Raw genomic sequence first — 10,614 nt, forward strand, 5'->3', positions numbered from 1 at the left:
GATTTTACATATATTAATGGGGCGTTGTCATTCACATCAGTGATGTCAATAATCACTTTAGCTTCTGAAGACAGGCCATAACCATCTTTAGCTTCAATCATCAGTTCATACTTCGATCCCTCTTCATAATCTAATTGACCTGCTACAATTACTTCTCCTGTTTTTTCATTAAGTGAAAATAGCTTTCTTGATTTGTCTGACAGTCGGCCAAACTCATACGTCACCTCGCCGTTAACACCGTCATCTTTATCTGATGCACTGACTGTGATAACTGGAGTATTTAAAGGAGCGTTTTCCGGTAAACTGGCTGTGTATACAGCCTCGGTAAACACAGGAGCGTTATCATTAGCGTCGAGCACAGTAACATGTATGACTACAGTCCCTGATTTCTGCGGAGATCCACCATCTACAGCTGTTAGCAATAATTTCAATTCTTGCTGCTTTTCTCGATCTAACTCTTTATCTAAGACTAGCTCTCCATATTTACTGCCAGCACTAGTTGTCTGAATGTTAAACACAAAATGGGGGTTTTGTTCTAGGGTGTAGCTTTGAATGGCGTTCTGGCCTATATCTGCATCGTGCGCCGCATTAATGCGATACCTGGCTCCTTTGKCAGCAGACTCGCTGATTTCCAGCTTCACTGTATCTTTTTGAAACACAGGAGAATTATCGTTTATATCTTCAACCTGAAGAGACAACCTATGCAGTTCCAGGGGGTTTTCTAAAAGCAGGTCAAATTTAAGAACACAGGTCGGCTTTTGTCCACAGTGCTCCTCTCTATCTATTCTTCCGGCGACCAATAAATCTCTGGTTCTCGAGTCAACTCGGATGTACTCCTTCTCGCTTCGTTCCATTTCTACACGGGCTTTACGAGCATCGATTCCCTGCGATTCCAGTCCTAAATCCCTGCCAACATTTGCGATGACAGATCCGTGCTTCAGCTCCTCTTGAACGGAATASGTCAGTTCTCCCTGTGYGCAGTGTTCAACAAAAAGGACAAAGAGGAGTCCATAGATCCCGGGAGAACGTATTTCATGCGCCATCTTCAGACAATAAAATAATCCGGATAAGTTTTTGGTAATGACGTATTTTYGATTACGATTTCAGCATTCAGTGGGTTTCGCTCCAGCTTTAGAGAAAAAAGACGAAATACTTCCCAGCCCTCATGGTGGATTGTGTGCAAAACATCTTCGGGGTTCAACGCGTTACTGGTCTTTAGTGACACCTTGAGTATAGCTAAACATATTACAACTCAACAAAAGCTATCAAAATCACGACCTGTGTTTTGAAAAGAAAATGTTTCCATTTAAACTATTAAATCAGTCAAATAAATGCATTCTCATTTAAGTAAAATTGGACCCTAATTTTGAATYATTACCGTAAAGGGTCAATTGTAAAATGTTTAAAAGTATATAATTCCCGTGTGGATGTAACGCAGGAAGCGCTSTGAGTTTTCCAAAATAGAATCTGAAATTCCATTTGGTTTTTCGTAGTTGAAATTTTTTATATCGGTCTGCGCAAAWATAAATGCAAACACATTTCAAGTGAACGTGATGATACACGTTTGTTTTCAGTGACGAAAAAACGTGGAAACAGTAAATGAGAAAAAAAAATCTTAAGTGATCATTACCACGTCGCCTCCGTATTTCAATGAATTAAATTCTAATTCCATCACACAAATCTTTTCACGATTATCATGAAAGACAACACACATTGCTTTGTTTTTTGTTGAGGTGTTTTTTTTTTGTGAGGACAAAGTTAAAACACCAATAACTTGATCAACGTTTTTGAAGTATTCAAAAATCCAATAATTCAATCTTATTATTTTATTTTAAAATCAGATTATGACATCCTATGCTATGATCTAATAAAAAGGTATTGATAAAACATTGATTTAAATGTCTTACGGCATGTTAAATATGTGGGTTATTCATAAATTTCAACGACTAGTGAAGCAGTCAGTTTCAGCACCCGGGACAGAGACATAAGCAAAGCTGATAATCTCATTTGGAGAAATCGGGGAAACCTGTGAGCCAGTAACTGGGGAACATAAAATTCCTTTGTTGTCATACAGAATAGTCACTTTATGTCTCATCAATCTCATTTTGTGCTTTTAGCAGTAATCGTGGAAGGCGAGCATTCATAATGAAATCAGTTAAATTATAACAATAAAAACCCCACATTTTAATATTCACAGAAAAGTTTGTCAAAACAGAATTTGAATGCAAAACACAGAACGCCGACAAACAAGCAAGCCGTAAAAGTTTAAAACAATTAATGAATCATCTTGCCACACGCACCAACATATGAATCGATGGTTTATAATATATGAAAGTTTCATATTATGAATGTCGAACAAATTCTCATAAGGAGCTGCCAATGAATAAGTGAATAAAGTGCTAAAAACTACCTCAAGTGTTCATGACGGAAATTGCAAATTATTCAGAGGGAAAACAAAATGAATACGAGCATTAAAATTAAAAGAAAAATAGATGAAGTTATTATATAAAGTTTGGTGAAAATATCTCTGAAAAGAGAGAACCGTTTGGGAATCCTACTATGAGAAGTGGTATAAAAAACGAGTAAATAAGTATGAAAAAGAACTTAAAGTTATTAGGGAAGTAAAACGAAACACATTTTTACCTCCGGAAAGTCCTTGTCGTCTCCGAACACATCAGAAAACTCTGTGGGACTTTTCTTCAGAGTCTGGTCAGCAGGCAGCGTGTTGTCATTGTAAGATGATACAAACTTAAAGTCACTGGTTCTAGATCCCGTTGTCAGGTAGGCRTCRTAATTGTAGGTGCTGCGTAAAGTTCCTGTGCCGTCAACATCTGAGTAATTTGGAGGGAGATAAGCACCGGGGATGGCTACTGCTCCATCAAACAACAGTCTGGGCTTTCTCCTGCGACAAAACCTCACACCCAGGATGATGATAATGAAGGTGAGAAAGAACGTGGATACAGAAACCAACGCGATGATCAGATACGAAGTTAATTTGGCATTGTTCTCATCATGAGAAATATCCTTCAGTTCAGGAACTTCTGCCAAGTTATCAGAAATAAGTAAATACATTGAACAGGTCGCAGACAGAGAGGGCTGTCCATTATCTTTCACTGCAACAATCAGGTTCTGTTTCATGCTGTCAGATTCAGAAATGTCCCGCTGTGTCCTGATCTCTCCACTGTGCAGATCAATACTGAAAAGTCCAGGATCTGTGGCTTTGACAATGTGATACGAAAGCCAGGCATTCTGTCCAGAGTCTGCGTCCACTGCTATCACTTTGGACACCAGAGACCCTCCATGTGCAGCTTTGGGGACTAACTCAGTCATGAAGGAGCTGCCCTCTGSRGYSGGRTAYAGWATCTGAGGAGAGTTGTCATTCACATCMGATATGAACACACTGACWGTSACATTGCTGCTRAGAGGAGGAGAACCATTGTCTCTGGCCATYACTTGGACTTTRAAACTCCTGAACTGTTCATAATCAAATGACCTCACAGCGTGGATCACTCCTGTGTCTCCGTTAACAGATAGATAGGAGGACACCGAGGCACCATTCACCTCACCAGGTAACAGAGAATAAACCACTGTACCGTTTTGTCTCCAGTCAGGATCTCGAGCCGAAACGGAGCATAAAGAGGAGCCAGGTTTGTTATTTTCACTCACATATGCGCTGTARGACTGTTCCTCAAACACAGGTGGGTTGTCATTGATGTCAGCTACAGATAACTGAATAGTTTTAGAGGAGGACAGAGGTGGAGAGCCCTCATCAGTGGCAATGATTGTTATGTTGTAATCAGAAAGTAGTTCACGGTCCAGTTGCCCTGTAGTTACAAGAGAGTAATAGTTTTTAATCGAGGGAACCAATTTAAAGGGAATATTTTGCTGGATTGTGCAGCGGACCTGGCGATTATGTTCAGAGTCTCTGTCCTGTACATTAATGATCCCCACCTCTGTACCAGGTGACACGTTCTCTGGTATGGGATTGGACAAAGACTTCATTTGAATAAACGGGGCGTTATCATTTATATCAGTTACTTCAATCATTAAGGTTGCATATGAGGCCAATCCTAAACCATCTTTAGCGCTAATCTGCATTTCGTACAACGATTTCCTTTCATAATCAATAGTCCCACCTACTCTCACTTCACCGGTTTGTGGATTTAATATAAAAATGTGGTTTTCATCCGACACATGATCAAATCCGTAAGTGATTTCGCCATTCACTCCCTCATCTGCGTCCGTAGCGGACACTGTTAGAACAACAGAATCAATTGATGAATTTTCAGGGATACTGGCTTTATAAACTACCTGGCTAAACACTGGGGCGTTATCATTTGCATCAAGAACAGTGACGTGTATCACAACGGTGCCTGATTTCTGAGGAGATCCGCCGTCAAATGCAGTCAGTGAAAATGCAATCGTGTTTTTGTCCTCCCTGTCCAGCTCTCTGTCTAAGACTAACTCGCCATATTTCCGTCCAATTCCTTTTGATTTTACATTTAGCTTAAAATAATCGTTTTCTTGTACTGAGTAGCCCCGCACAGCATTGTCGCCAATGTCTGCGTCATGCGCTTCATCAATGAGAAACGTCGCCCCCCTTATTGCAGATTCGTGTATTTCTAATTTAATCGATTCCTCTTTAAACTGGGGAGAATTATCATTAATATCTTGAACGTGAATGTTAATACGGTGCAGTTCTAAAGGGTTTTCAAGCACTACCTCCTGTTTTACGACGCACGATGCCCTCTTCTCACAAAGTCCTTCTCTGTCCATTCGTTCTTCGACAATTAGATTCCCTGTCTTGACATTCAAGCTGCAGTATTTAACACCGTTATCCTCTGTCTCAATGCGAGCCTTTCGAGAAGACAGCGTGCCCAGATCCAGTCCTAAATCCTTAGCAATATTTCCGACCACGGATCCTCGCTTCATCTCTTCTGGAATGGAGTAGCTCACGTCTCCACAAACAAGGTGGATAAAAAGAACAATAAAAGCAAGGCCTCGGCGCAAGACATCCCCAAAGATATTCATTTTTTTCCTGAAGAAACGCCACTTTTGAATGAGACTGTGAACAAAAAAAACTTCAAAACTGTCTATCCTGCAATCAAAAAGAAGAACTTCAATTGTAAAGCATGCGTTATTTGTTATCTGCTGTCCAAAAGCAAATTCTGGCTATGCGCTGGCAGTTCAGGGAGGAGAAAGATTCTACCATTTCGTTTACTAGTACATACTGACACCATGAGTATTTGCTGCGTTATGACAAGTCTGTGTTTTCATTCAACCTGCTATAGCAATGAAACAGTCCATAACGTACACTTACATTAAATAAATATATGTTGATGTTGAATTATTCAATGCCCAATGAAATTAAAACCTCTGACATTACGAAGAGGATTTTTAGAAGGATCATAACATTATTGTACTAATAAGAAATGTGTCAAAAAATCAAAAATAACTCATATTAACCTGTTATCAAAAGCAAGTTGAAAAGAACAAAACATAAATTATGTATCTCCTTTAAATAGGTCAAAACTTGAAAGTATCATCAAATTAATTCATATATTTTCAAATTAGAAACAATGCAAGATGTAAGAAATAAAAAAGGCAATTAAAAAACCAGAAACGATAAATACTCACAGAAAGTTTACAAAAGAACACAACCAGTCTCAAAGCAAATAGGAAGGATGATAAAATGTTCTCTTTTTAAGATAATTTTTTAGAATTAAGCTAAAAAAAATAATCATACCTCTGGTGCGGAGTCAAGCTCCCCAAAGACATCAGCAAAGTCTGATGGACTTTTCTTCAAAGTGTTGTCAGCAGGCAGCGTGTTGTCATTGTAAGATGATACAAACTTRAAGTCACTGGTTCTAGATCCTGTTGTCAGGTAGGCATCATAATTGTAGGTGCTGCGTAAAGTTCCTGTGCCGTCAACATCTGCGTAATTGGGAGGAAGATAAGCTCCAGGGATGGCAACTGCTCCATCAAACAACAGTCTGGGCTTTCTCCTACGACAAAACCTCACTCCAAGTATAATGATGATGAAGGTCAGAAAGAAGGTGGAAACAGAAACCAGTGCGATGATCAGATAAGAGGTCAGCTTGGAGTTCTTCTCATCATAAGAAATGTCTTTCAGTTCTGGCACTTCAGCCAAGTTATCAGAAATAAGTAAATACATGGAACAGGTYGCAGACAGAGAGGGCTGTCCATTRTCTTTCACAGCAACAATCAGGTTCTGTTTCATGCTGTCAGATTCTGAAATGTCCCGCTGTGTCCTGATCTCTCCACTGTGTAGATCAATCCTGAAAAGTCCTGGATCTGTAGCTTTGACTATATGATATGAAAGCCAGGCATTCTGTCCAGAGTCTGCGTCCACCGCTATCACTTTGGACACCAGAGACCCTCCATGTGCAGCTTTAGGGACTAACTCGGTCATGAAGGAGCTGCCCTCTGGTGCTGGGTATAGGATCTGAGGAGAGTTGTCATTCACATCCGATATGAACACACTGACAGTCACATTGCTGCTGAGAGGAGGAGAACCATTGTCTCTGGCCATCACTTGAACTTTGAAACTACTGAACTGTTCATAATCAAATGACCTCACAGCGTGGATCACTCCTGTGTCTCCGTTAACAGATAGATAGGAGGACACAGAGGCACCGTTCACCTCACCAGGTAACAGAGAATAAATCACTGTACCGTTTTGTCTCCAGTCAGGGTCTCGAGCAGAAACAGTACATAAAGAGGATCCAGGTTTGTTATTTTCACTCACATATGCACTGTAGGACTGTTCCTCAAACACAGGTGGGTTGTCATTAATGTCAGCTACAGATAACTGAATAGTTTTAGAAGAGGACAGAGGAGGAGAGCCTTCATCTACAGCAGTGACTGTAATATTGTAATCATATACTTGCTCACGGTCAAGTTGCCCTGTGGTTACCAGAGAATAATAGTTCTTAATTGAGGGAACCAATTTAAAAGGAACATTTTGCTGAATAGAGCATTGTACTTGTCCGTTATTCTGAGAGTCTCTGTCCTGTACATTAATGATGCCCACCTCTGTGCCAGGTGACACATTCTCAGGTATAGGGTTAGACAAGGATGTTATGTCTATATCTGGTCTGTTGTCATTTACATCAATAATATCAATGATAACTTTAGCCTCTGAGGATAGTCCGTAACCATCTTTGGCCTCCACAAAAATCTCATGTCTTTGTCTGTCTTCATAATCTATGTTCCCTGTAACAGTGATCTCCCCTGTTTTAGAATCAAGAGAAAATAAAGACTGACTTTTATCAGAGAGTCGACTACATTCATATGTAACTTCTCCATTGACTCCTTCATCTTTATCTCTTGCACTGACTGTTATAACTGGGGTTTTTAAAGGAGAGTTTTCAGGTAACCTGGCTGTGTACACAGCTTCAGTAAATACGGGAGCGTTATCATTAGCGTCGAGAACAGTAACGTGTAAGACTACAGTCCCTGATCTCGGAGGAGATCCGCCATCTACCGCTGTTAATATAATTCTTAATTCTTGCTGCTCTTCTCGATCTAACTCTTTATCTAAAACCAGCTCACCATATTTTCTCCCAGGGCTCGTCTGAACGTTAAGCACAAAATTGGGGTTTTGCTGCAGAATGTAGCTTTGGACAGTGTTCTGGCCTATGTCAGCATCGTGCGCAGCATTAATGCGATAACTGGCTCCTTTTCCGGTCGACTCCCCTATTTCAAGCTTAATAATATCCTTTGGGAAAATCGGTTCATTGTCATTTATGTCTTGTACTTGCAGAGACAAGCGATGCAGCTCGAGAGGATTTTCCATAAGGAGATCGTATTTGAGAATACATGTTGGGTTTTCTCCACACTGCTCCTCTCTGTCTATTCTTCCTGTGACAAATAAATCTCCGTTTCTCAGATTAATTCCGATTATCTCTTTTTCGCTTCCTTCCACCTTGACCCGTATTTTACGAGCAGATAGCCTTCCCAGGTCCAGTTTCAGATCTTGAGCGATATTCCCAATGACAGATCCGCGTTTCAGTTCCTCCTGCACGGAATAGGTCAGATCGCAATGGGAGTATTGCAGCATAACAAAGAAAAAAATAACGCCGTGCCATTCTACATTCCGTCGTTTATGCATCTTCTTCAACTTGGTCTACAAAAGCTACGTTTTCTTTGAAGGAGGGTTATTGTATTTCCTAATAAGGTTCTCTACAGCTCTTGTCCACGGATTCAGATATTATAAAAGATAGGTCCAGCCCGACAATGTGTGGTGTGCAAAAGCAGTTGAAGGGCATTTAAATCCAAAACGGGTCTATAGTGACACCGTGAGTTTAAATGATATTACAACGTCTCATCAGAAAGAGTGGATATTATTTTGAAGAGTTATCACATATTCCAACAATTTTAATTTCACACTGTAAAATTAATTCATTTTGTGTAGAAAAAATAAAGTGCAAATAAATAATTGTATTGAAAAAAAAGGATCGTATTTTTTTTTTCGTTATAAACCAATCAACAGAAAATTATTATTTTAAATCTCCTAACGTAGAATAAATTATACATTTTTACATTTTTAGCCTAAAATAATTATCGGTATTATTTTATTTTATTTTGTAAACTCCGCGTTTGCACTAGGAAATCCGATTCTTCCCATCCCAGACTTATTTTCTCCTTACCGATCGTATTTCTGTTTTTTTTTTCTTGTGACCCAAAAATAATTATTGTTCATCATTCTATAAATTCAAGAAAGTCTAATCAAGAAAGTCAAACATAAACATAATACAAATAAAACACTGTATTAGCACTTTTGAGTTTGTGCGCATGTATGTAACAAAAATGTATCAAGTAATTTCGAATCTAAAGCCAAAGGGACGGGAAATAAATTACCATGACGGACGTAATGTTTTATATTGGTAAGTAATTTGGGAAAAGCAGACTTTGCTGAATATGCAGCAATATTCCACGGAACGCAAATTATTATGAAGTGTTTCTACAGTAAAATCCTGTTATGTATGTGCGAAGGTACAAATGTAAAGAGAAGAAACAGGGTTTTTTTTTTGTTTTTTTTTTCAGAACCAAGGGCAGAGAAACGCATCGAAAAAGCTTTTACTCTACTGCAAAAATCAAGAGCTGGCACAAAATGTCCACTAGCAAAATAGGAGTTTTTTCATAATATGACACTGGATACCAAACAGCAAAGTGCTGTCTTAATTAGCAACATGAAAGAAGGATCTTAAAGGACTCAATGTAATTAAACTGTGGTGTATTTTCGCATTCCATCTGTGTAGTTACTTTAAATCGTTTGCCAAAAAGCGGGTATGCGTAATATGTATTCTACAAATAATACAACATATTTAATAACTTCATTGTTAGACAGTTAAGAACATAGTAAGGCAATACTATGTGTGATGGAACTTCGCGAAAGAACTGGATTGTTGACATTTATTTTAATAATGGAGACAGTTTTTCTTACAATCGAGTTAAAACTAAATCCAGTTGAATATGTTCAGAAAAAGAAAGAAAAAAAAACAATGCAAAACTACAATTAAAGACCAGAGGTTCTGACCAGAACCTGAGCAAAGAGAAACCGCATTTCAGCGACAAGTGAAAATACGTCAGTCGGAACATAAAAGCTAAACCATTTTCAGGAGGAAACTGGACAAACGCAAATGCTACAAGAGATGAAAAAAAACGAATCACGGGTGAAATAAAAAAGAACAAATAGCGCATTTATTTCTAAAGTTAGAATTTAAATGAAATATATTTCATGTATTATGAAACTCGACGCGAGAATACACGAACAGCTTTTTAAAAAATGTGTGATACGTTTTAATATTGGAAGAAACAAAGAAGTATCCAACAATATCAGGTTCTTTTTAAACCGCAATCTAAAAGACATAGCAGAATGGATTCCTACCTGAGGAGAGAAATCATTTAATCCGAATACATCTGATAATTCTGTTGGACTTTTCTTCAGAGTCTGGTCAGCAGGCAGCGTGTTGTCATTGTAAGATGATACAAACTTAAAGTCACTGGTTCTGGATCCTGTTGTCAGGTAGGCATCGTAATTGTAGGTGCTGCGTAAAGTTCCTGTGCCGTCAACATCTGCATAATTAGGAGGTAGATAAGCTCCGGGGATGGCTACTGCTCCATCAAACAACAGTCTGGGCTTTCTCCTCCGACAAAATCTCACGCCCAGGATGATGATGATGAAGGTGAGAAAGAAGGTGGACACAGAAACCAACGCGATGATCAGGTAAGACGTCAACTTGGAGTTTTCATCATAAGAAATGTCTTTTAGTTCTGGAACCTCTGCCAAGTTATCAGAAATAAGTAAATAGATGACACAGGTTGCAGACAGAGAGGGCTGTCCATTATCTTTCACTGCAACAATCAGGTTCTGTTTCATGCTGTCAGATTCTGAAATGTCCCGCTGTGTCCTGATCTCTCCACTGTGCAGATCAATACTGAAAAGTCCAGGATCTGTGGATTTGACTATATGATAGGACAGCCAGGCGTTCTGTCCAGAGTCTGTGTCCACTGCTATCACTTTGGACACCAGAGACCCTCCATGTGCAGCTTTAGGGACTAACTCAGTCATGAAGGAGCTGCCTTCTG

The 10,614-nt window shown here is 39.1% G+C and overlaps 3 protein-coding genes across 11 annotated transcripts in view; all 3 read right to left on the reverse strand.

Moving 5' to 3' along the window:
- The window catches only part of LOC103471724 (protocadherin gamma-B5-like), a 13,543-nt gene extending 12,200 nt beyond the window's left edge, over window positions 1–1,343 (reverse strand). Inside the window, exon 1 of the mRNA XM_008420906.2 lies at window positions 15–1,343. Within this exon, the coding sequence (XP_008419128.2) occupies window positions 15–1,043 (1,029 nt within the window). The 5' untranslated portion in view covers window positions 1,044–1,343. The remainder of the gene's footprint in view (window positions 1–14) is intronic.
- Window positions 1–10,614, reverse strand: part of LOC103471737 (protocadherin gamma-C5-like) — a 276,959-nt gene that overhangs the window by 233,314 nt on the left and 33,031 nt on the right. The gene's annotated exons all lie outside the window — the stretch shown is intronic.
- Window positions 5,741–8,293, reverse strand: LOC108166632 (protocadherin beta-15-like). The gene has a single exon (XM_017307066.1). It carries the CDS (start codon window positions 8,132–8,134, stop codon window positions 5,741–5,743), a length of 2,394 nt encoding a protein of 797 aa, XP_017162555.1. The 5' UTR covers window positions 8,135–8,293.

The sequence above is a fragment of the Poecilia reticulata genome, linkage group LG10 (assembly GCF_000633615.1).
Source record: "Poecilia reticulata strain Guanapo linkage group LG10, Guppy_female_1.0+MT, whole genome shotgun sequence".
NCBI classification, from domain to species: Eukaryota; Metazoa; Chordata; class Actinopteri; order Cyprinodontiformes; family Poeciliidae; genus Poecilia; species Poecilia reticulata.